Source organism: Hippocampus bargibanti, linkage group LG12 (assembly GCF_051943395.1).
Source record: "Hippocampus bargibanti isolate YZ-2025 linkage group LG12, ASM5194339v1, whole genome shotgun sequence".
Classification (NCBI taxonomy): domain Eukaryota; kingdom Metazoa; phylum Chordata; class Actinopteri; order Syngnathiformes; family Syngnathidae; genus Hippocampus; species Hippocampus bargibanti.
The window spans coordinates 1,861,187-1,888,195 of NC_142745.1; the positions used below are offsets into that span (position 1 = coordinate 1,861,187).

Genomic DNA, 27,009 nt, shown 5'->3' on the forward strand with positions numbered 1-27,009 from the left:
TCATTTCAGAGCATGCGGCCACAATTTTCGGCAAATATGTGTTATGTTCTGTGATCTGATAAAGGACAACCGACACCTCCTGACAAGTTGTGTCCATAATTTGTAAAATCACTTCAAATGACTTCTACTGGGCGTATTTTGCAAAGATTCCACCGCGTATCGCTATATTTTACATTTTAAGACTCGCGCTGAATATTCAGGAAGTTTTGTTTTTGAGTTGATGATGATTCCTGATGTGATGTCACATCAGGAACGCCCCTGACCGAGAAAGCGACACACAATGCATTTTGGGTACTTTGTTTGGTCTGAAAACTTCGTGTTGATGGCGAAATTAGAAAGAAAACACATACATAACGCGATGGTGAATTGTCGTGTGTTGCACCAAGACTACTATTTGATACTAGTTGACACAAATTCCCAGCAGACAAATCAGCCCATTTCCAACGGAGCTTGGGTGCCATCTTGTGCATTTTCTGGGACACTACATTGCTGTCATTGATGGCTCGAATTGATACGGAAGGACTCCTTTAATCGATGCAAACGTTTATGCTTTCCTCTTCAGAACTATTTCAATCATATTCATAACTGGATGAGTAACAAGAAAGCATCTTCTTCGAATCTGAAGCCATTGTCTTGATCCTCAAGCAAGGCAAGACGTCCAGGTGTGACGTCACGAACAAAGGGGGCGGGACCTTCTGAAACTCACCATCTCCAAGGTCATTTTGAAGTAGTTTTGGGACATTAACTCATTCTTATTGGTGTTTTGCATTTGACTAAAAATATCAGGCTGCGTGTTTTGGGTATTTTAGATACTATAAAATGTTTTTTTCTGATGTCAGTTAGGAAACAAAAAAATGGTTTGTTTCTTTTGGGTTTCCGGAGCAGAAACGACAAAACGGCCAAACGTCAGGGGAGGTTTTGAAGATTACATAATATGCAAAAGGAGAGACCGATCTTTACAGGGGAATGCAAAATTGTTTTATTTTCAGCATTATTTTTTAACAAATGCATAGACCAGACATAAAAAAACAGTGAGACAAGTATAGTGTGACCCGAAAACAAAAAAACACACGTACACACACACACACACAAACTCCTTGAATGAACATGATTGTTTTCGGTTGCTATAATTGCTCCCCCGAGTTCAACAAGTGCTATGAATAACAAAAAGTGACCCCAGCAAGCAAAAAAAAAAAATGCACCCACCCATTGCTCTTCGTCACCATTCAAATAAAAACAACAGGCAACCTCACTGAGGCCTTTTCATTTCAGAAATGAAACTGAAAGATTAAAATATGTCTTTTTAAACCCATTAATGCAAACACAAATGTTTGGGTTCATCTGTCAAGTTAGAATGCATTCAGCCCAACTCCTGCCATTATTTACGGAATGGTGAGCAGTGTCCACATGAGATAATTGTTATTTTAATACCATCACCCATTTAAATTCAGATGTTAACAGACAGCAAAATACAGAATTTCAATTTTTTGGGGGGAGGGGTCGGGGGGTGATCAAACTCTAAAGTAGTCCTTGTCCCTGGGGACGTGGGTGTTTTTTTTCCCCAGCATGTGTCTCAGTATTTAATAGTCCACTGCTTGACGGTGGCATCGTGAGAAGTGGTGACCAGAGTATTTGTGTCAATCCAAGATAGGCCGCTGACGTGGTGCAACCTGTGACAGTCTACAGAGATCATAAAAAAAGAATACTTTTTTATGAAAGTGACTCGAGTAGGTAAATATATACAGTGATACCTTGGCTTACGAACTCCATTGGTTCCCAGACAGAATGTGTAAGACGAAAAGTGTGTATCTCAAAAATTAATTTCCCATAGGAAACCATTAAAATGAGAATGATCCGTTCCCAGGTCCCCATAAAACATAATTTTGTAATTTTCTAAGCCTTAAGACTACACACAATATACCTTATTTTATGTATAATAAATGTGCTATGGTATTATAATTAAAGAAATAAACTGTACTGTATAATAAAATCATTTTATTGACCTTTGTGATGGTCGATGGCTTGATGGAATGGAGTGGCCGGTTTCATCAGCATTAAACACTTCTTCTTTCCCCATCTTGAGAAATGATCCCTTGTCGGTGCTTTCTCTGCGATAATTTTAACTTGTTCCTCATCAATTGTGTTCTGTTTAGCTGGGTTGATAGCTTTTTGCATCAAGCGTACAGATGGCTTGTGCGGTTTGTTTGTGGAGCCCGATTGATGGGATATTTTAACCTTCCAGTCTACACTCTGCTTTTGAACTATCAAAGTTGAAACTCTCTCACTGTCGTCTGCCTGTCTATTTACACCCCCCTCACTGCTGCGTTCTTGACCAATCACGTGGCTTTAACCGAAGACTGGGGGCGGGGAATATAGGACAAAAACAGTCGGCTGCCATTTTGTTGTTGAAGAACGGGCTTGTTTGGGAACGACACATCACTCATTGAGGCAGCTCCGGTTACGAAAAAAAGTTCGTATGCCAAGGTCAAATTATACGTTCGTAGCCCGAAAAGTTAATACTGGGCTGTTTGGCCTACCTGGCAGCTTAATCCGCTTGTCTGTATCATGAATTGTCCAGATGAACACCATCATGTCCATCCCACCGGTTGCAAAGTGCTCATTATCAGGTGCCCAGGCTAAACTAACTGGTTTGGCGTGGTGTCCATAAAACTCATTTTTGATCTTGGATAAAAACAACAAAAAACAAATACTTATAGGGTGCAACAAAAGCTGTGGGAGTTAAATGATTTATGGGGTTGTATATTTACCGAGTATCCATCTGCAACACTGAAGACTGTCGCCACTTTCCTATCATCTATCACAGCCAAATAGGCTCCATTGTTAGAGTAAGCCATATCGGTGATTGCCCCCTGAGCCTGGATGGTTTTTCCTTCATCCTTTAGAGTATTGCCTTGGACGGAGTACAGGCGAATGATACCATCCTGCAGAAAAGAAGAATGGGGGTAAGAATCCTGATAAACTAGGAGTAATTAAATGTGTGTTATTTTTTTTAAGAAGGTTGTTCACATTCTGTGGTTTTACTCCTCAGACGCAGGCATGCCAAGCAGCTCAAAAAGGCCATTTTAGTCCCAAGAGATAGCTGAGCTACCATCAGCTGTCTTATTTCGTCACTTCAGCCTGTATAAGTGTCAATCTTTGACAGGTCTGTTCTTGACAACTGCCACTTCATTACATACAATTTTATCGATGAGAAGGTTTCTTCAGCCGTCATCTATACTTCTTTGAAGGCGTCGGACGTTTCGCTTCTTATCGAAGAGGCTTCGTCAGTCAAGTACATTTTTTTTTTGCTGGTAGGTTTGGCCCTACCCCTACTGTCTACTAAGGTTAAAATTTTAGCGAAAGAAAAGAGATGGTTGAAAAGGGGAGTAAAACAAGCTATTTTCATAAAACAGCAAAACCCTTCACTAAATCGCCATGGTGGGGTTAGGTTCAATTTGGATTGTTCCTACAACCGACTTCTTAGGCAACATAGGCTTAGTTATGCTGATGAGATGAGGTGATACCAGAGCAAATGGCGAAATCAGGCCAGTTGTAGACCCCATACTCAGGCAGGACAATAGCAGTAATCAGGCAGGACAATAGAAGTAATTAGTCAGGACAATAAAAGTAATCAGTGTAGCCGCAGGGAGTAGTCCTCTGCGCCTCCAACCTGAGAGCAGAGAGCAATCATAACAGAGTCAGGCTCCGCCACGTCTGGACAGTAGGGATATATATAGGGCCGAAACTACCAGCAAATAAATTTAGTTAGCTGACGAAGCTTCTTGGATAAGAAGCGAAACATCCTACACCTTCAAAGAAGTACAGATGACGGCTGAAGAAACCTTTTCATCGATGGACCACTCCTGTACGACTGAGAGCTTACACAGACATACAATTATATCTTCAGCTAAATGCCGTCAATTTTGTCTATTGTTTTAGGTTTTACGCTGCACTTTCTTCCGAAGTGTGCGTGTTTCTGCGTAACTGAATCGGCGATAATTGAAGAGGACTACACCTCTACGTTTTGATGTCCACTTACTGCTCCTCCAATGGCGGCAATGCTCCCTGCAGGATTGAGAACTCCAACTTCAGGTACATAATCAAGGTTTTCCAGTGTGAAGACTTTTCGTTTGTCCTTCAGTAAGACAACCTAGAAAAATCCACAGCAGATGAGCTTAGAGACTATCGTAACGGGTTTGTTAATGTGGAGCTTTCACACCAAATTATGTAGTAATGAAGTAGACGGCTAAGAAAAGGGCTCACCTGCTCAATGCAAACAACCAGCGTGAGGCCCGATTCAGCGGCAGAGATGCTTTTAGGCTGGGAAGCCATTTCCACCACATCAGAGGCACTGAAAATGCATAATCAATTAATACGTATGTACAAGCAGTCGTGCAGGAATGGTCCATCGATGAAAAGGTTACTTCAGCCGTCATCTGTACTTCTTTGAAGGTGTCGGACGTTTCGCTTCCTATCCAAGAAGCTTCGTCAGCAAACTAAAGTCTTACTGGTAGTTTCGGCCCTATATATATGTATCTCTACTGTCCAGACATGGCGGTGCCGGACCCTGCTATGATTGGTCCCTGCTCTCAGGTTGGGGGGAGCAGAGGACTAATCCCTGCGGCTCCACTGATTGCTTCTACTGTCCTGACTGACGACTGGCCTGATTGCCAAATTTGCCTATGTTGCCTACGCAGTCTATTGTACGTACGAGGTTAAAATCTTAGCGAAAGAAAATAGATGGTTTGAAAGGGGAGTAAAAGAAGCGATTTTCATAAAACAGCAAAATCCTTCCCTTAACCGTAATGGTGGGGTTAGGTTCAATTTGGATCGTTCGTATAACAGCCTGCTTAGGCAACATATGCTTAGTTACGCTGATGAGGTGATACCAGGACAGTAGGGATATATATAGGGCCGAAACTACCAGTAAGACTTTAGGTTGCTGACGAAGCTTCTTGGATAAGAAGCGAAACGTCCAACACCCTCAAAGAAGTACAGATGACGGCTGAAGAAACCTTTTCATCGATAACGCACAGTTTAAATGTCTCTCTAATACAGGATTGCCTCTACCTGTAATCCTTCTTATTGATGCTGGTGTAGCGCGCCGTGTCATCCATGCTGCATGTCACCACTTCATCATCAGCAACGTTGACAACCATTTTGCTCACCTGGTTGCTGTGACCCTTTCCTAAGAAACAATCATTCTCCCCGGTTTCTGCATCCCAGTAATGTGAGACTACGGTTAAGAAAAATGATGGCAGAAATATAAATATCTGTTGCCGGGTTGTAGAGAAACAAGTCAGGCAATTGCTGATGACGACACTCTCTTTCGTTATTTAGCACGAATGCACAAATTCAACCCTCCCATTGGAGTACTCATTGCATGTCTGTATCATGTGCATCCTATCTTCTATTTTCCACTTTCTTATAATTCGGTGCCATTACATTTTATATTGGCATAAAATTGTGTTGAGATAAATGGGAGTGCATTTTAACTCATTCACTGCCATTCCCGAATTTGTTCAGGTTTTCTTTTGTCTTGCGGGGGTGCAGATAAAGTGCTGCTCAGACCCACGAGGGGTCAGCATTTCCCTTTTGTCCATATCTAATAGCTATCTAGCTAGCTTTTCATTTATTTGAGTTATTCCGGGTTGAGTGAGTGCTGGTGTGTGTGGTTGCCGCTGCTCACCCACAGAAAAACGGATCCAGTGACTGTAAAGTGACCTTGAGAGTTTTGAAAGGCGCTTACAAATGAAATGTATTATTCGCGTTTTGTTACAGCTTCAGCTGTTAAAGCGCTATATAAATCAATATGTACTGTAAGTATTGTATTTTTTACAGCCGCCTCCATTTGAAGCTCACATAACCTCCGACCCATATAACTTAGGAATGCACTTTTTTATGATCAAAGAAGTGAGTCTATAGTTTCTTACGATGAATTGAATGTTTATGTAGTCCTAAAACTCAATATTCCGTGGGTTCTGCAATTTGATTGAAAATTACAAAAACCCTGGCACTGACACATTTTTGCACAACATCTGGAAACGAATGAGTTAAAGGACAACCGACACCATTTTTTGTTTCCTAACTGACACCAGAAAAACGTTTTATAGCATCTAAAATACCCAAAACACAAATGCAAAACACCAATAAAAATAACTTGGTGTCCAAAAACTACTTCAAAATGAAACCGGAAATGGCCAGTTTCAGAAGGTCCCGCCCCCTTGTTCGTGACGTCACGCCAAGACGTCTTGCCTTGCTCGAGAATCAAAACAATGGCTTCAGATTGGGAGAAGATGCTTTCTTGTTACACATCCAGTTATGAATATGATTCAAATAGTTCTGAAGAGGAAAGCATAAATGTTTGCAATCGATTAAAGAAGTCCTTCCGGGTCAATTCGAGCCGTCAGGACTTCAACGTAGCTCCCAGACAATGCACAAGATGGCGCCCAAGCTCCCTTGGAAATGCGCTGATTTGTCTGCTGCGAATTTGTGTCAACTAGTATCAAATAGTAGTCTTGGTGCAACACACAACGATTCACCATCGCGTTATTGATGTCTTTTCCTTCTAATTTCGCCATCAACACAGATCAACACAAAGTTTTCAGACCAAACAAAGTACCCAAAATGCATTGTGTGTCGCTTTCTCAGCGTTCCAGACGTGACGTCATGTCAGGAATCGTCACCAACTCGAAAACAAGACTTCCGGAATATTCAGCGCGAGTCTTAAAAGGTAAAATCTAGCTAGATGCGTTGGAATCTTTGTAAAATACGCTCAGTAGAAGTCATTTGAAGTGATTTTACAAATTATGGACACAACTTGTCCGGTGGCGTCGGTTGTCCTTTAAGACAGAGGACAAATCTGTTGAAATGTGCAAAGGCTTAAGAAGGATATTGATGTGACCATCATGACTCCCTGTGTAGATGAATGGTCGTCCATCACTTCTATGAATTGTCACACACTGGATGGATTTGCTGTGGCCCTGTTAAAAGCACAAGTCAAAGCTATCACTCGGCCGAAAAGCTTTTAAGTCATATCTCAAGCGGAAAAAAACAATTCTGTGAATCAAACCTTGATGGTGCGTATGGGTCGGTCAGGATTGTTCTTATCCAAATAGTTAATGTAGCCTGACAGGGAGATGCTGAGGAGGTAATCGTTCTGCCACAGACAGCCCAGCTGCTGATCCGCCACCTCATTGCCCATGTTGAAGGTGGTGACTGCCGTACCAGCGCCAACATCCCAGAGTTTAACGGTCTTGTCGCCTGACGCGGAAATCAGCTGGGAGCTGTCTGCGCTCCAGCTTATCTAAAGAAGAAAACAAACCGGTGATGCTGTTTTTAAACTCATCAAACATACCCAGTCGGGTAGATCATTGGATTTAAAAACAAAGAATAAAAATGCGACCGGGACAGATGTACTGTCTTTAAAGGACAACCGACACCTTTTTTTTTGTTTCCTAACTGACATCAGAAAAACGTTTTATAGCATCTAAAATACCCAAAACACGCAGGCTGATATTTTAGTCAAATGCAGAACACCAATAAAAATGACTTCAAGTGTCCCAAAACAACCACAATATGAGCTCAAAACTGGAGAGATTCATAAAGTCCCGCCCCCTTGTTCGTGATGTCACGCCAGGATACTCCTTCACAAACTGCCTTGCTCCAGAATCAAAACAATGGCTTCAGAGAGTTCAGATTCGGAGAAGATGCTTTCTTGTTACTCATGCAGATTCAAATAGTTCTGAAGAGGAAAGCATAAATGTTTGCAATCCATTAAAGAAGTCCTTCCGAATCAATTGCAAATTTCCCCATTGTGGGACGAATAAAGGTTTTCTGATTGAAACCGGTGAAGATCTGCACTCCGATGTAGCGCCCAGAAAATGCATAAGATGGCGCACAAGCTCCGTTGGAAATGGGTTGATTTGTCCGCTGGGAATTTGGGTCAACTTAACACCTTCTTTATGCGTGTTACCGCAATTGGCTGCGACACACAAGGATTCACCATTGGATTGGATTTGGATTGGATTGGATTTGCCTTTATTAGTCTCACAGTGGAGAAATTTACATTTCACAGCAGCAAAGTGATGAAAGGAATGAAAGTAGAAAAACAAAATACATGAGCTGCTGGAAATGGAATGGCGTCATTTATGCCATTTTCCTTCTAATTTCGCGAGCAACACTGTGTTTTCAGACGAAAAAAAGTACCCAAAATACATTGTGTGTCGCTTTCTCGGTCAGGGGCGTTCCCTCCGTGACGTCACTTAGGGGATCGTCATCAACTCGAAAACAAGACTTCGTGAATATTCAGCGCGAGTCTTAAAACGTCAAATATAGCTAAATGTAGTGGAATCTTTGTATAATTCACTCAGTAGAAGTCATTTGAAGGGATCTGACAAATTATGGACGCAACTTGTCCGAAGGTGTTGGTTGTCCTTTAACCCTTTTAGGCGACCACCCTTGACACATTTGTCAACGCAAAAGTCGGCCATAAAAACATTGATGTCAGCAACGCTACAGTGCCAATCAAAAGCTCAATTCAGTAGCTCTCTCTCTTGTTTCTATTTATAATTGTATTTTATTTATTGCATCCTATTTGTGATTATATTTTATTTATTATAGTACCTATGCTTGTCTGTGACTGTAAAGTGTCATTGAGAGTTTTGAAAGGTGCTTAAAATGTAATGTATTATTATTATTATTATTATTATTATTATTATTATTATTATAAGGGGGACAAACTTACAGCATATATTCCTCCTTTATGAGCCTTATTTCCTCCCAAGCTGCTGACACGCTCGCCGTTCACACCATCAAAGATGACAATCTGCCATAAAAAAAAAAGACCTGGATTTAGCGGACACAAATGCCACACGAATGTTTCATAGCGTCAAGTCTTACCTGGCCGTCAGCGCTGGCTGTTGCGAAGCGACTTCCATCGGGAGAGAAACGAACGCAGTTGACAAACTGGTTGTGATCCTGTCAGGAGCACACAAGCAACTCATTCATCTGTCCTGTATTATTCTTCTCAATTTGGGAAAAAAAAGTATAATAATAATAATAATAATAATAATAATAATCAAAGAGATAATAATAATAATATAAAAATAATAGTAAATATATAATATAAATATATACAAATATATAAAAATAATAATAATAATAATAGTAACAATAAAAGAAATAATAATAATAATAATAATAATAATATAAAAATTTAAATAATATAAAAATAATAATAATAGTATAAAAATAAAAATAATAAAAAGAATAATAATAATCTAAAAATAAAAATAATGATAAAAGAAATATTAATAGTAATAATAAAATAATAGTAATAATAAATATTAATAATAATAATAAAAAGAATAAAAATACAAAAATAAAAATAATAATAATAATATAAAAATAACAATAAAAAATAACAATAAAAATATACCAATAAAAATAATAATAATAATAAAAAATAACAAAAATATAACAATATTATACAAATAAATAGTAATAATAATAATAATACATTTAATTTACAAGTGCCTTTTAAATCACCCAAGGACACTTTACAATTAAAAGAACAAGAAACACCAGAACAATAAATAATGACAAAGTTTATTAAACTAAAGTGTGAATGCAATTTTGCAATCAATCCAATTTAGCACGGAATGTGAAATACCTTTGAAAAAAAAAATAGCAACAGAAATAAAGATGATCACTCACACGTATCGAGAGCTTGTATTTGAAGGGAGGCCCCTCATAAAAAGTAGCAGAGGTGTCATCGCTGCCGGTGATCAGCCGATAAGGACGTTTTTGACGGATGTCTACGCTGTTCATTAATTTGGAGTGGCCGGAAAGATTTCCGACTGAAGAACCGCTGTCCCACAGAAACACAGAGCCGAACCTACAGAAAGAAATACAGACAGAGAGAAGTTATTCTCAAACGTGCCGCACGTACATCCAATCATTTTATTTCAAATGACATCATCACAGTTTCATATCTCTTGATGTCATTTGTGTACAATCACATTAAAATTGTCAACTTGTTAAAATAATTTTAACACCCAAGAAACAGTATGAAATAACTTTCATATTTTGCTCTGAAGTGCCGTACAAAGTTAAAGGACAACCGACGCCTCCGGACAACTTGTGTCCATAATTTGTAAAATGACTTCTACTGAGCGTATTTTACAAAGATTCCACCGCATATAGCGAGATTTTACCTTTTAAGACTAGCGCTGAATATTCAGGAAGTCTTGTTTTTGAGTTGGTGACGATACCCACCGTGACGTCATGGTAGGTATTGTCACTGACCGAGAAAGCGACACACAATGCATTTTGGGTAATTTGTCTGGTCTGAAAACTTCGTGTTGAAGGCGAAATTAGAAGGAAAACATAAATAACGCGATGGTGAATCGTTGTGTTGCACCAAGACTACTATTTGATACTAGTGGACACAAATTCCCAGCAGACAAATCAGCCCATTTCCAACGGAGCTTGGGCGCCATCTTGTGCATTTTCTGGGACGCTACATTGGAGTCCTGACGGCTCAAATTGATACGGGAGGACTTCTTTAATCGATTGCAAACATTTACGCTTTCCTCTTCAGAACTATTTGAATCATATTCATAACTGGTTGAGTGACAAGAAAGCATCTTCTCCCAATCTGAAGCCATTGTTGTGATTCTCCAGCAATGCAAGACGTCTTGGAGTGACGTCACAAAATGGGGGCGGGACTTTCTTAAAATCCCCAATTCGCATGTCATTTTGTTGCAATTTTAGCACACTTTAAGTCATTTTTATTGGTGTTTTGCATTTGACTAAAAATATCGGCCTGCGTCTTTTGGGTATTTTAGATGCTATAAAACGTTTTTCTGATGTCAGTTCGGAAACCAAAAAAATGGTGTCGGATGTCCTTTAAAGAAAGCAGTGGTGACAAACTTCATTTCGAGATTGCAAATTAAAGCCAGATGCTCACTTCTCTCGTCCATCCCCAACAACGGCAATCCTCTTGCTGTCCTCCGTCCACGCGATGTCATTGACCTTCCCCGATAGCGGGTTGTACTCATACTTGAGGATGTGCTCCTTCTGCGTGGTATCCCAGATGCGGATTTTTCCCGCTACATCTGCCATTAAAAAATACACATTCATAAGTATTTAATTGCGGTAACACATGATGTTCACGATTTTTGTTACCTCCAGAAGCGATGTAGAATCCACTGGGGGCATACTTCGCCACAGAAACTGAATGGGCATGTTCGGTGTAAATGTCTGCGATGGCTGGATTCTTCAAAGAGGGGAAAAAAGATATCCGTTTTTTGGGGATTTGTTTTCTGGAACATTTCATGAACTTTACAATTGTGCCTTCATGCCGAGAAAAATATATATTGTACATGCTAAGGTGATAGTATAACGGAATCCCTTATAGCAGTTTGCATGCATAGAATCAATATGCACTATTTTCACTTCCTGGATTCGGAGCGGGTGCATCCACAAAAAAATAACATGTCTTTATATTGAAGTTTAGAATTGCTTTTTAAATAATTACATGGATGTTCCGGATGATGACGCATTTGCCATTGGTGTAGAGAAAGTTATTGCCTTTGGGATCACCGCTGATCACTTTGGCAACGCCCCTTTCCATCTGCGGGAGACTGGCAAACACATGTCCTAAAAAGAAATGATGAAAATTGTGTCTGGGAAATAGTAAACCGAATTAGGGAAAGAAAAAATATTACTCTTATATTCTCATTTCACCTCGACCAACGGTTCCCAATCAGGATGCATTTGCAAATACAGTGATACCTTGGCTTAGGAACTTAATTAGTTCCCAGACAGAGTGTGTAGGGTGAAAAGTATGTATCCCAAAAAATTATGTCGCATAGGAAACCATTAAAGTGAGAATAATCCGTTCCCAAGTCCCAATAAAACATCTATTTTCTAATTTTCTAAGCCTTAAAACTACACAAAATATACCTTATTTTATGTATAATAAATGTGCTATGGTATTATAATTAAAGAAATAAACTGTACTATATAATAAAGTCGTTTTATTTACCTTTGTGATGGTAATTGATGGCTTGATGGAATGGAGTGGCCGGTTTCATCAGCATTAAACACTTGATGAGGAACGTAACCTTCTTCTTTCACCATCTTGAGGACCGATCCCTTGTAGGTGCGATAATTTTACCTAGTTCCTCATCAATTGTGTTCTGTTTAGCTGGGTTGATAGCTTTTTGCATCAAGTGTACATATGGCGTGTGTGGGTTGTTTGTGTAGCCTGATTGATGGGATATTTTAACCTTGCAGTCTACACTCTGCTTTTGAACGATCAAAATTGAAACTCTCACTGTCGTCTGCCTGTCGCTTTAATGTATAAACCACTGCTGCGTTCTTGACTAATCACGTGGCTTTATCCAAAGACTGGGGGCGGGGAATAGAGGACAAAAACAGTCGGCTGCCATTTTGTTGTTGAAGAACGGGCTTGTTTGCGAACAACACATCACTCATTGAGGCAGCTCCGTGTACGAAAAAGTTCGTAAGCCACGGTAAAATTTTCATAAATGTAACATTTGTGAACCGAAAAGTTCGTAAGCCATGGGGTTTGTAAACCGTGGTATCACTGTAATGTGTTTTGAGAAATTATGCAAATATACATATATAGTTATTAAGAACAAATATATTCTTGGTATGGTCACTATCACAGTCGTTTGTTTTGTTTTTTTTTAATACACAGCCACATTATACAGAGCCATGTGTATTATGACAAGGGGAGCAGCAAAGGTAGGAGCAGCTGATTATGCACAAGAGCTTCCGCATTGACGATCGTTTATATTTTCCAGATTTTTTTTCTTCACTTTTTTTCGGGTCATCACCTGTAATCGGTCGATAAAACCTTACAGTAAACACTCTTATAAATCAGGAAGCACCAATGGGTTGGGTTTCCTTGAGGAAGAAGTGGCAATCCAGCCAGTTCTGGCATGTCATAACAATGCGTGCTCACATTAACACACCAACACCGTGAATCACGCTAACTCATAAAAACGGCAAACTAAATGACGGGAGTTCAAAGACGGTAAACATTTCTGACCCGATCAACTACCCGTTAAAATAACCACACACACAGAAGGCAATAAGAGTTTCATAAGTGTCTAGATCGCAGGGAAGAATGTGTCAAAATAATCATTTTAGCTCAGGGCGAGGCTAGCTAGCTAACATTGTGCTAACCGTCAGCTGGCTTGAGGGAAGAAAAGCACATTGATCGAGACATGCGTTGCGTTTTTCGTGAGGCAACTCAACTCGCATACTCACTCAGTTCATACGACATTATTCCTGTTGATCGCTTGCTTTGAAGTTGCACTTTGAAATCAATGAATCAGTGGAGGCAGCAGGTTGATCAGCTCTCCCTGGTCACACAAACCCGGAAGCAGGTAGCGCCCTTACGCCGCTTGCCTTTGCCCATATATGGTAAACTCACATACCACGCTGCCACTGTCATCCACTGAATAGGCAACTTACGAATGATTATTTGGCCCCGGAATTGAACTCGCAGGCTCCAAAGCAATGAACCCCACCCACACACCTTCACATGCTGGATATGGGGGCGTTTAACCACTCTTTTAATATGTGTAATAGCACTAAGCTTGAAATTATTATTGCGATTCAACTGATGGATACATTCAAAAGATATACATTAAAGGGCAACCGACATCACTTTTTTTTGTTTCCTAACTGACACCAGAAAAACGTTTTATAGCATCTAAAATACCCAAAACACGCAGTATGATATTTTTAGTCAAATGCAAAACACCAATAAAAATGACTTAAAGTGTGCTGAAACTGCCAAAAAAATTGAAACTATATTCCAACAGTCACTGTCATTGGATAGAAATAGGACTGGGAATCCCCTGATCTATTTCTGATGGGGGTCATGTCAAGTGATGACACTGCACGCTTCCAAAATATCGCGTTGCAAAGATACAATCATAAAAAGCGGTGCATCCAGCCATCGCTTAACAAGAATGCATATACAGTATATACAGTGTTTTGCTATTTTTGCTTTCTCCAAACATTATTCATCAATTGCACTTCAAAAATTAATTCAAGTAGAGTAAAGTCTCATATCGATATTCTCGGGAGTTGGAAAAAATATCAATATAACCGGACTATCGATATATCCGATCCTGCGGCATGTAAATTTTCTCCTTGCGTTCATAGAAATAGTATCGTAATAAGCAGTACTATCGATATAACTGTACTGATATAACTACGCTCTACTGTACTGTAATGCAGTGTACATATTCCCCTGTAGCTGCATAGATATTCCACTTGGTGGCGCCATCACAACATAACTGACGCCACTCCACGAAGAAGAAACTGACTTGTGTGAATATGGCTGCTGTCATGAGAAGTCGACTGGTAACATTGATCAAGGTGAGTGCGCAAATGTTTAAACGCGAATTTTCACCCCACTGCAGTAAACACTGAGTATAAAATATTCCACTGACTGTGTTTTTTGTGATATGGAATCTAAATCTTTTTCATTGCTTGTGTCCCATACGGATTTGTGCTAACACTTTCCCGTTGCCACTCTCTCCTCCTCCGTCATTGGGGCTTTCTGGCTCCTTCGTTTATTTAACAGATACTCATAAATAAAATAAATGTCAAAAATAAAAAGGGAACGAGGATAGATATCAGCCTTCCGGTACAAAAAAAATGCGAATTGGCTGATCCCTATTTGCCACATAATGTCTTAGTCGGTGTGAATTGTGGACCCGTCAAATTGATCTCAAAGAAGATGTTCCCGCAGAAAGCCATGGATACACATGTTATATTGTACCTGTCATTTAATGCTTGTGACAACCACATTACGTACCCGACATAGAAAAAAAAATATCTAATAATTCTGGTCCATCATTGGTATTTAGTGTGATACCATTCACTCTTCATTGTGTTTTTTTTCTGTCTTCAGGGTCTGAGTGGCCCACAGTGGCAGCAGCTTGTCTGTCGACCCTTGAGCATATCTGCGGTCCGCGGTGGTTCCGAAGCGCCACTCGCTCGTGCTGATGCAACCTTTAAGGTCACGATGGTTCCAGGAGATGGTGTTGGACCTGAGCTGATGTCTGCTGTCAAGGATGTGTTCAAAGTACTTTCCCTAATGACACAAAGGAATTTAGAGCTACTAATTCCAGAACTGTATTGTGTTTAACTTCATTCTTAAAAACGATTGTTCTTCTCGACTCGTTTATGTGCATTTGTCTCTTATTTGACCCACCACAGGCAGGCGATGTCCCTGTGGACTTTGAGGAGTTTCATTTGAGTGAAGTACAGAACATGGCCAGCGAGGAGAAACTCGAGCAAGTATTGAACTCTATGAAGAGCAACAGAGTAGCAATTAAAGGTACTTCACCTGAGTGATTGATTGGATTGGAATTAGGTTTTAAAGGACAACCGACATCACTTTTTTGTTTCCTAACTGACATCAGAAAAACGTTTTATAGCATCTAAAATACTCAAAACACACAGGCTGATATTTTTAGTCAAATGCAAAACACCAATAAAAATGACCTAAAGTGTTCAAAATCTGAAAAAAATGAACCCGGAAGTGGCCAGTTTCAGAAGGTCCCGCCCCCTTGTTCGTGACGTCACGCCAGGACGTCTTGCCTTGCTCTAGAATCAAAACAATGGCTTCAGATTCGGAAATATGCTTTCTTGGTATGAATATGATTCAAATAGTTCTGAAGAGGAAAGTATACATTTTTGCAATCGATTAAAGAATTTATTTCGTGCCATTTTGAGGCAATAGGGGAGGAGGCTGATTAATTCCTTACACTGAGCTTTTTCGCCCTCTTCTGCCTCTTTTTGGTGCAACATGAAGTTTTCAGACGTAATGTTAAGCAGATTCCTTACTTACAGACAGTGTATTGTCGGTGTTCAAATACCTGACATGTTTCGGCGACTACTTAGTACAACGATGAAGTTTTCAGACCAAACAAGTACAGCAAAATGCATTGATGTGATGGAAGGACTGCTACAATGTGTCCTTTTTTTCGGTCAGGAGCGTTCTTTCAGTGACGTCACGTACGGACTCGTCACCAACTCAAAAACAAGACTTCCGGAATATTCAGCGCACGTCTTAAAACGTAAAATATAGCTATATGCGGTGGAATCTTTGTAAAATACGCTCAGTAGAAGTCATTTGAAGCCATTTTACAAATTATGGACACAACTTGTCCTTTAAAAGAAGAAAAACAAATACATTTCATGTTTTTTATTATTCAGGGAAGATCCACACACCAATGGAATTCAAAGGAGAGTTGGCTTCATATGAGATGAAACTCAGGTACAATTTAGACACTGCCATTGTCTTTCTATATGGTGATTCAGTCATTTTTTTCTGGGGAAAAAAAAAACCTCTGTGCTCTTTCATCAGACGTAAACTGGACCTGTTTGCCAATGTGGTTCACGTGAACAGCTTGCCAGGCTATACCACACGCCACAACAATTTGGACCTTGTGATCATCCGAGAACAGACAGAGGGGGAGTACAGCTCCTTGGAACATGAGGTAAACCTACGGATTGAAGAAGCGCCTCTGGAACAGCGGTTGAATAATTTCTATAAATTCTTTGAAGTGTGGATCAAACTGAAAGCCATTCACATGAATCAATGGCCCAGAAATACAGAAGCTCTCATGTTACGAAATGAAAAATCAGATCTGTAGTTATTGGAGACAAGGAATGTTCTTGCTTTTCAGAGTGTGACCGGTGTAGTTGAATGTCTGAAAATCATCACCAGAGAGAAATCAAGACGCATCGCCAAGTTTGCCTTCGATTACGCCACCAAGAAGGGGCGAAACAAGGTCACGGCTGTTCACAAGGCCAATATCATGTGAGAAAAGCATATCTGGAAAGTGTATCCTCATATGCTCACCAGTTGAATGAAATTATTGATGTCATCACGTCACTTTGTCCAATAACAGGAAATTAGGCGATGGGCTTTTTCTGCAGAGTTGTGCAGAAGTGGCACAGCTCTACCCAAAAATCAAATATGAGAACATCATCATCGATAACTGTTGCATGCAGGTAAATATACATTTTTATCCTCCCAAATATATACAGTTTAAGTGTCTTTTCATTGGGGTCAACATGAGTGGTTGAAGTATTCTAAGCATAATAGAAATGTCAGAAAACTGAAATGTATAACTGTGCAAACATGTTTAATAAAAAGAACTGTACATAGCGCAAGTATAAAAGAAGCATATTTTATATGTGTAACTGTATTGAGTCAATATAAGATGGCTATGCTATTTACAATGCAAGAGTCCCGGTTTGTTTGTTTTTTTCACTGCCATTCCCAAATGTATTCAGGAATTGAAAAGCATGACATGGAGCGTCACTCTCGAATGTGTTTTTTCTTGTGGGGGTGTGCGAATGAAGCTGCGGTCAGACCTCTGGCAATATTTTTAACTCCCACGTGGGGGCAGCATTTGCCTTTTGTACAGCTGCCCACATTGCCATTGCAGATACAGTAAAGTCTCGTTATATCGATATTCAAGGGAGTCCGAAAAAATATCGATATAACCGGGACTATCGATATATCCGACCCTGTTTGCATGTAATTTTCTCCGTGCGTGCATAGAAATAGTATCGATATAACCGGGACTATCGATATATCCGATATCGATATAACGAGACTTTACTGTAACTCGAAAGCCAAATAAAATCGACAACATTTTTTTTTCTGATGAAAGAAAAGAGTGTAAGGTTTCTTACACTGCATTGAATAGTCCTACAACTCAATATTCTGTAGGTCCTGCAATTTGAGTAAAAATGACAAAAACCCTGGCACTGGAGTGGACACATATTTGCACATTGTCTGGTAGTGAATGTGTTCTTCTGTTGCTTTGTTTCCCCTTCTGCAGTTGGTCCAGAACCCTTACCAGTTTGACGTGCTGGTAATGCCCAACTTGTATGGAAACATTATTGACAATTTGGCAGCAGGACTCGTAGGAGGTGCCGGCGTTGTTCCCGGCGAAAGCTACAGTGCAGAATATGCAGTTTTTGAGACGGTATCTTTCTATCTTTTCTCGTCATGTGTGTTGAGCAATTATCCCCGTCAGACATGTTTTGTGACGGGCCCCTCATAACATCTTTTTTTTTTTTGTTCTGTGTTAAGGGTGCCCGCCATCCCTTTGCTCAAGCAGTAGGGAGGAACATTGCCAACCCCACAGCCATGTTACTGAGTTCCGCCAACATGCTCCGACACCTCAAGTAAGCCAACTTGTGACTTTGTGAGTTTAGAGTTCACTTGATGGCAGTGTATTCCAATAACACATGTGGTTTTTGGGCAAAAATATACATTGCTGGGGATTAGTCCTCTGCTCCCCCCCAACCTGAGAACAGGGACCTGTAATAGCAGAGTCCGGCACCGCCACGCCTGGACACTAGAGATATACATATATATAGGGCCGAAAGAAGCTGAAGAAACCTTTTCATCGATGGACCATTCCTGTACGACTGAGAGTTTACACAGACGCAATCCTGTTATCGTTATCCGTTTTGCGTTTCAGTCTGGATTATCACTCCCAAATGGTGTCGGATGCTGTCAAAAGGGTCATCAAACAAGGGAAGGTGAGTGTGCACGAGCTACTTTCTATCTCGTGCGTGCCTACTGCTCCACGCAGCCTCGTATTAACGCCTATGTGCAATGCATTAACACAACAGATGTCGCTAAAACCATTAAAGCTGGATGGGAAAACGTAAAGCCTGCCGAAACAAGCTGAAACCAGTGCTCGTTGTTGATGTGGTTTGCGTTCCAAATTCTTGCTTGTCAGCATTAGCACTTCCTTACTCACAAATTTACAGTAACAGGGAAAATGTTGGAGGTCTTCTTGCATTTCTTTTTGTCCTTGGTCTCTTTCTCCTCTTGCACTGACTCAGACTGGCATGTGCCGCAACATGTCTCGCATTCACACTCGGCTCACTTATCTGTTTGCCAGATGGCATTTTGAAAATGTTCGGACTTTCAGCCCTTGTCGCTTTCTTAAGGGGTCGGCAGAAGGCGTGTGTATTTTGACACGCTTATTCATTCGAGGCATTGGAATGGCAACTGTTTAAAGGACAACCGACACCATTTTTTTGTTTCCCAACTGGAAAAACGTTTTATAGCAGCTAAAATACCTAAAAGACGCAGGCTGATGTTTTTAATCAAATGCAAAACACCAATAAAAATGACTTAGTGTCCCAAAACTGAACTTGGGAACTGTGCAGATTCAGCAAGTCCCGCCCCCTTGCTCGTGACGTCATGCCAGGATACTCCTTCACAAACTGCCTTGCTCCAGAATCAAAACAATGGCTTCAGAGAGTTCAGATTCGGAGAAGATGCTTTCTTGTTACTCATCCAGTTATGAATATGATTCAAATAGTTCTGAAAAGGAAAGCATAAATGTTTGACATCGATTAAAGAAGTCCTTCCGTATCAATTCAAGCTGTCTGGACTCCAATGTAGCGCCCAGAAAATGCACAAGATGGCGCACAAGCTCCGTTGGAAATGGGCTTATTTGTCTGCTGGGAATTTGTGTAGTACTAGTATCTAACAGTATCAAATAGTAGTCTTGATTGATGATAGATGATTCACCATCACATTATTTATGTTTTTTTCCTTCTAATTTCGCCATCAACACGAAGTTTTCAGACCAAACAAAGTACCCAAAATGCATTGTGCGTCGCTTTCTCGGTCAGGGGCATTCCAGACGTGACGTCACTTAGGGCATCGTCACCAACTCGAAAACAAGACTTCCGGAATATTCAGCGCGAGTCTTAAAAGGTAAAATCTAGCGAGATGCGCTGGAATCTTTGCAAAATACGCTCAGTAGAAGTCATTTGAAGTGATTTTGACAAATTATGGATGCAACTTGTCCGTAGGTGTCGGTTGTCCTTTAAATGTAATCCTCAGCTGAAAGTGGAGTTTGTCCAATGCTCCTTTCCTACCGCATGGAACCAACTTGGCTTTGCTCGCTAATGATGCTCTTTCCTTGGCTAAAGTGGGAAGTACCGGGTACAACTTGTTGTTCTTGACTCCATTTATAGTTTTTTGCTTTGAATGGCGGTTGCCCTTAACTGAGCTGAGCTTCATAAAGCTAATCGGTGCTGGTAACTTCAGGAATCCAACATCCCTTGCCTTTGCATTTAAACTTAATCGTGTATATATGTGTGTGTCTTTGCATGTCCCAGGTACGGACGCGAGACCTTGGCGGTTACTGTACCACAGGAGACTTTGTGCGTGCTGTTTTGGATAACCTGCGATACCGATCTATTTAGACTTTGCATACACAAATGGTCTTTCTTTAATACGGACATTGATATGTCCCCAACTGTTATTTGGCGCTCGTCTCCTTTGACCGCATGACGGTTGGCAAGATTTACTCATCTTATTAACTCGTTCACTGCCATTCCCAAATGTATTCGCGAATTGAAAAGCATGACGTGGAGCTCCATTCACGAATTTATACGGGCTTTGATTTTTTTTTTCTTGTGGGGGTGCTGATAAAGCGCTGGTCAGACATCTGGCAAGGTTTTTTCCCTCCTAAGCATTTGCCTTTTGTCCAACCGCCCCCATTTCAAGCTCAGAATCCTGCAGACCCATATAATTTAGGAATTAACTCTTTTTTTCTGATGAAAGTTTAAGGTTTCTTATGTTGCATTGAATGTTTTTGCAATTTGAGTCAAAATGACAGAAACTCCGGCACTGGAGTGGTCCCATTTTTGCACATCGGCTGGAAGTGAATGAGTTAATGTGTTACGAGAACCTGACAATGATCATCAAGCTCCTCTTTAACAACATATACACTCACAGGTGTCATTTAAAGGACAACCGACACCATTTTTTGGTTTCCTAACTGACTTCAGAAAAACGTTTTATAGCATCTAAAATACCCAAAAGACGCAGGCTGATATTTTTAGTCAAATGCAAAACACCAATAAAAATGACTTCAAGTGTTCCAAAACTGCCACAAATTGCACTCGGAAATGGCGAGATTCAGCAAGTCCCGCCCCCTTGTTCGTGACGTCACGCCAGGATACTCCTACACAAAATGCCTTGCTCCAGAATCAAAACAAGAGAGTCAAGATTCGGAGAAGAGGATTTCTTGTTACTCATCCAGTTATGAATATGATTCAAATAGTTCTGAAGAGGAAAGCATAAATGTTTGCAATCGGTTAAAGAAATCCTTCAATATTAATTCAAGCCGTCTGGAATCCAATGTAGCGTCCCAGAAAATGCACAAGATGGCGTACAACTTTGGAAATGGGCTGATTTGTCTGGTGGGAATTACACTTTCTTTATGCGTTTTACCGCAATTGGTAGTCTTGGTGCGATACACAACGATTCACCATTGCGTTATTGATGGAGTTTTCCTTCTAATTTCGCCATCAACGCAGTGTTTTCAAACGAAAAAAAAGTGCCCAAAATGCATTGTGTGTCACTTTGGGCGTTCCTGCGTGACGTAACGTCAGGAATCGTCATCAACTCGAAAACAAGACTTCCTGAATATCCAGCGCGAGTCTTAAAAGGTAAAATATAGATACATGCGGTGGGATCTTAGTAAAATACGCTCAGTAGAAGGTGTCGGTTGTCCTTTAAAGAATTAAAAGCTGGACATACACTCAATGCGAAGACTGAATGTTGTCATCAAATGATTTGAATGTGTTTCAGTTTACAGCAGGGGTGTCAAAGTCATTTTTTGCCGCGGGCCACATTGTAGTTATGGTTTCCTCTCGAGGGCCGTTATGAATTATGAACCCATTAGAATGTTTAAATCCCTTCAAATATTACATATAGAGCACACAGCAAATTAATGAATAACTCGTTTTCTAATCTGAAGTGAAGAATAATGACTTTTATTGTGGTTGACATCCAAAAATATGACATTTTGGCTCAGATTGTAGCAATCATGATGGAATTTAACAAGTTTGACTTGCTTTCGCGGGCCGAAAAAAATGATGTGATGGACCGGATTTGGCCCGCGGGCCTTGACTTTGACACCTGTGGTTTACATACAGTAAGGTAATCAATCACCAATGCGGTGTGACATTTTTCTACGTGGTGAAGGTGTTTTTTTTAAACTTCCTCAACTTTGGAGTCTTTTGCAGTCTTACTTTGCTCTACTGAGTTTTTTTATTTTGCGGGCGGGCGGTTTAATACTGTTTTGGGAATATTCATGTTTATTACCGTAATTCATTAACAATTGTAACCTGTAAAGTAAAGCAAATAAAGACAACTAAATAAACCGCCTTTTGAATTGCTATGCTCTTATAATTTTTATACAAGCTTGTTAATTATTAAAATCACCAGCGGACCAAAGTAAACCATCTCCAGACTCATATGTGGGTTGTATTGGTTTTTGTTTTTTTCTCATGCCAATTTTATTTTTCAGGGCAGGTTATGAAGGCTGTTTTTTTTAATTTACATATATGCAAATAAGACTTTGTTAAGAATTGTAAATGAATATGTTTGCTGGACCTTGGAATTGTTGGATTTTTAGGACAATAAATGGTAATGCTGAACCATAAAACAGCTAAATCCTTCACTAAACCGATATGGTGGGGTGAGGTTCAATTTGGATCGTTCGTACAACAGACTGCTTAGGCAACATAGGATTAGTTATGCTGATGAGGTGATACCAGAGCAAATGGGGCAATCAGGCCAGTCGTAGACCTCATACTCAGGTAGGAAAATAGAAGTAATCCGTCAGGAGGATAGAAGTAATCAGTGGAGGCATAGGGAGTACTCCTCTGCTCCCCCAACCCGAGAGCAGGGACCTATCATAGCAGAGTCCGGCACCGCCACGTCTGGACAGTAGGGATATATATATAGGGTCGAAACTACCAGTAAGACTTTAGTTTGATCCAAATTGAACCTCACGCCGCCATATCAGTTTAGTGAAGGATTTAGCTGTTTTATGAAAATAGCTTATTTTACTCCCCTTGAAGAAACCTTTTCATCGGTGGACCACTCCTGTATGACTGGGAGCTTACACAGACGCAAGGACAACTATATCCAGTCGCTCCTTATGAATCTGTCATTTGGGCAGGAATGCGGTCGGAATATGACAGAGAACAATACAAAACTGAATAACATTTAACACAACTAAAATTTCCTGTGTTGTGTGCCCTTGTTTTTATATACTCTTGCGCGTTTAATAGCGCATGTCGACATGTGCTGCTGCAGCTGTGCTAACATACAAGTAACACACTGTCCTTATGTTTGCAACAGGTGCGCACTGGAGACCTTGGTGGTTACGCCACGAGCGACGAGTTCACCCGAGCTGTCATCGCTAACCTGGCGGCTTAATCATTCGATCATTTGCGGCTCAGTCAGCTGCACAGACAGACGCGGGCTTATTCATTTGCTTCCTGTGGACCTTCTCTCTCCACTGGACCCTCTCCTTGTCACTGATTACATCTTAAAACGCGCAACTGTATTTTTATTGTATTTTTTTTTTTGGGGGGGGGGCATGAGACATTTTTGGCTTTTCTTGCAGTCATTCCTATTTGAATGTCACAAGTGTGCACAGCAGTAGTCCTTGAACATTTCAGATGAAGTATCAGATAAAATATTAAGTTATATCGCCTCTTTATTTAAAATGAGACATGAAAAAAATAAAACAAGTGTGATGTGACAAACTGGCAGAAACTGTGTATTCACTGCTATAGTTTTTTTTCTTGCGATCCGTATATTGAATCAGTGTTTTTACAAATATGTTATTCCTGTAAAACGTATATATATATATATATATATATATATATATATATATATATATATATATATATATATATATTTTATATATATATATATATATATACAGTAAAATCTCGTTATATCGATATCGGATATATCGATAGTCCCGGTTATATCGATACTATTTCTAAAGACTTCACTAAAGACTAGCTGAAAGTTTGACCTGGATGCTGCTTTTCTTTTTGTTTCACAAATTTGAATTTATCATTTGTTTTGTGGTAATCAGACCTTACTTTTGTTGTTTTACTGTAAATACTTACATTTTAGGAATATATACCAAGATATTCGAAGTTTTTGGCCTTGTTTTGAGATGGGTCTTTGGTTTTCCAATTTATTTTAATTTTTTGTAGTACTCCATGTTTTATGTTCAGAAGAATATCCTGTAAAGCCATATAATTTTTTTTTAAATGATATATTGTATGTTTTTACATTAGTAATTCGTTTTTCATATAAATTTGCACTATTTTTGGAAGTAAATTAATTTAAGCAACAGAAAAACGGATTATCCAATTGGGAGCCGAAAGAGCCTGCTCTCTCTCTCTCTCTCTCTCTCTCTCTCTGGTGAGCCGATCCAAAAGAACCGGCTCTCCAAAAAGGAGCCGGAATTGCCATCACCGTCCGGTCAATGTGTCACAATACTTCCAATAACCGGTAGATGTCGCTGCAGTGTACAGAGCAGCCCCGGAAAGGAGACGGTTGGACAACCGAAGGCCTGCTTTGGGAGAACGCAATTCGCTTCCCATTCTTCCTCATACACAGACACAACATGGCGGTCTAGTCTACAGCGATCGGCCGACGCGCCCGAGCGGACTACCAGTTGGGATTAAGCCCCCAAAATATGACCGGAAGATACACTTGGAAGCGGCCACACGTCAAGGCGGATTGAGGATTCCTTTCGTTTTCTTGGATTTAGCACGTCAAGTGACAGCCAAGTATTGGCGGCGTGTCCCAGATCATTTCACCAAGTCCCCCCCACCCCGCCGTCCCTTTCGGCTCCAGGGGTGTGGAGATCTGGGCCGGGTCGGGCCGGGGCCGACAGCGTGGACAAGCAAGCGGGCCCACATTCCTGATTTTCCTTGGCCCCTTTTCTCCGTTTAGAGCTTCCTCTGGGCGTTACTGGAGTCTTGGTGAGTTTTGTTGTTTAGGTTGTTCCGAACATTAATCACACACATGTTCCACTGTCGGTTTATCATCACGTTTCCTTTGGCTTTTTTTGGTCACTTGTTAGCATTGACTTTTTTTCGCAGGTATCCTCCATTGAAGCAATGGAGGGACTTCACATGTTGTTTGGAAAAAAATCTAGACACCTTAAGTTGTACAAGGTCTTTGTTACTACTCGACGAGTAGCTCGGAGGCAGGGAGGGAAATATTAGTGAAGGGTGGTGGAGGTGAGGGGGGGGCGGCTATGTTGAAAGAAATGTCCACTGATGATTTTAGAAGTAGAAGTGATTTGTGCTGGAAACACAACAGCGGGTAGAAGAGATCTGGTTTGGTCTCGCTTTTGGAGAACACTTTATTCGGTTACCACTGTGTTTATTTGCATGTTCGGAAGGGTGCGAGTGAAGATAGTGGAAGCGGGCGGGGCAGGGGGGGGGGGGGGGTTAAACAAGAGCAACAAACAGGAATAAAATCACCCAACATTAGCATACTAGCTTCGTCAAATCACAGCGTCCACGAGTGCACCTGAATCCTCCTTGAGAACTTCCCCTGAACTTTTCTTCCCCCTTGCCTTGAAGATACATCAGACCCCCCCTCCTCCGTCCATGGGAATACCAGTATCTGAAACTCATGGCAAAAAGTTGGCAGACAACTCTGAAAAGTTGCCTGCCCGGCCATAAAGTTGCCTGCCCCATTTTTCACAACTTGAAACACAATAAGATGCGTAATCGCAAAAAAAAAAAACAATGGTTGCGAAGTACGTATAAAGGATTTTTTTTTTAATTCAAGGATAACCGACGTCACTTTTTTGTTTCCTAACTGACATCAGAAAAACGTTTTATAGCATCTAAAATACCCAAAACATGCAGTATGATATTTTTAGTCAAATGCAAAACACCAATAAAAATGACTTCAAGTGTCTAAAAAGTACTTCAATTTGAAACCGGAAGTGGCCAGTTTCAGAAGGTCCCGCCCCCATGTTCGTGGTGTCACGGCAAGACATCTTGCCTTGCTCGAGAATCAAAACAATGGCTTCAAATTCGGAGAATATGCTTTCTTGTGGGAAATGTCGCACCCAAATAAGGCAGAAAATGGCGACAAAGCAGTATAAGGAATTAATCAGCCCGTTTCCACAGGCTGATTAATTCCTTACATTGAGCTTTGTCGCCCTCTTCTGCCTCTTTTTGGTCCTACATGACGTTTTCAGACCAAAGTACAGCAAAATACATTGATGTTATGGAAGGACTGCTACAATGTGTCCTTTTTTTTTCGTTCAGGGGCGTTCCTTCAGTGACGTAACAACGGACTCGTCACCAGCTCAAAAACAACACTTCCGGAATATTCAGCGCGAGTCTTAAAACGCAAAATATAGCTATATGCGGTGGAATCTTTGTAAAATACGCTCAGTAGAAGTCATTTGAAGTGATTTTACAAATTACGGACACAACTTGTCCGGAGACGCCATATTAGAACCATCTGTGCGCACGAATTTAGGCCGCTTCATTGTATTAACATCTAAGCGTGCCAACATCATCTCCCTTTTGCTGACCATCCATATGTTTTTTTTTTTCAAGCTATTTCTAGACAATGTGTTATTTCTGTCTTGTGCATCTTTAGTCACCCTCATACCATACTTTTCACTCTTAACCTAAATTCTGGATGAACTTCAATATCGAATGGACACCGAAAGTATACCTTGGCACACTGCTCGGAATGGACTTTTTTTTGGGTGTGACATTATCTGTATTTTTATTTCCGTTTGTAGGCGTGCAGAGTTTTCCATGGAGGGGCAATGTGCTTCTACGCTAAATGAGACCAATACAGCTTCATCCAGATTATTCTGAAGCTTTATAAAGCCTTCCAAAATTCTCACTCCGTGCAACATAGCCCTTAGCTGTGTGGCTGTTTAGCTGGATGGCTGGCTGGCTGTCTATTAGCTAGCTAGCTGTATGGCTGTTTAGCTGGATGGATGGCTGGTTATCTATTAGCTATCTATTAGCTGGCTAGCTGTGTGGCTATTTAGCTGGTTGGTGGCTGGCTATCTATTAGCTAGCGGGCTA

At 40.5% G+C, this 27,009-nt stretch overlaps 3 protein-coding genes across 5 annotated transcripts in view; 2 read left to right on the forward strand and 1 right to left on the reverse strand.

Moving 5' to 3' along the window:
- Positions 1-955: 955 nt before the first annotated feature.
- On the reverse strand, positions 956-13,459 carry wdr1 (WD repeat domain 1). Its single transcript, XM_089010768.1, has 15 exons — positions 13,306-13,459; positions 11,543-11,664; positions 11,191-11,281; positions 10,973-11,120; positions 9,718-9,898; positions 8,902-8,979; positions 8,747-8,827; positions 7,073-7,306; positions 6,894-6,983; positions 5,071-5,228; positions 4,264-4,351; positions 4,040-4,150; positions 2,769-2,942; positions 2,538-2,682; positions 956-1,680 (listed from the first exon to the last, which is right to left on the reverse strand). The coding sequence occupies exons 1-15, from the start codon at positions 13,319-13,321 to the stop codon at positions 1,574-1,576; spliced, it is 1,824 nt and encodes a 607-aa protein (XP_088866894.1). The 5' UTR covers positions 13,322-13,459; the 3' UTR covers positions 956-1,573.
- An 826-nt stretch (positions 13,460-14,285) lies between these two features.
- idh3b (isocitrate dehydrogenase (NAD(+)) 3 non-catalytic subunit beta) lies at positions 14,286-23,696 on the forward strand. 2 transcript variants are annotated; one of them, XM_089010661.1, is made up of 11 exons: positions 14,286-14,427; positions 14,966-15,139; positions 15,274-15,394; positions 16,276-16,336; positions 16,427-16,559; positions 16,749-16,882; positions 16,974-17,076; positions 17,916-18,062; positions 18,170-18,264; positions 18,564-18,624; positions 23,267-23,696. In XM_089010661.1, the coding sequence occupies exons 1-11, from the start codon at positions 14,386-14,388 to the stop codon at positions 23,342-23,344; spliced, it is 1,149 nt and encodes a 382-aa protein (XP_088866787.1). In that variant the 5' UTR covers positions 14,286-14,385; the 3' UTR covers positions 23,345-23,696. The 2 variants fall into 2 exon arrangements, with proteins under 2 accessions (XP_088866787.1, XP_088866786.1); XM_089010660.1 differs by lacking the exon at positions 23,267-23,696 and adding an exon at positions 20,227-23,260.
- A 781-nt stretch (positions 23,697-24,477) lies between these two features.
- ptpra (protein tyrosine phosphatase receptor type A) overlaps positions 24,478-27,009 on the forward strand; it is a 36,151-nt gene continuing 33,619 nt past the window's right edge. The window contains exon 1 of one of the 2 annotated variants that reach the window (XM_089009690.1): positions 24,478-24,918. The gene's annotated coding sequence lies outside the window, so the exon portion shown is untranslated. The remainder of the gene's footprint in view (positions 24,919-27,009) is intronic. The other variant, XM_089009688.1, reaches the window with a different exon arrangement.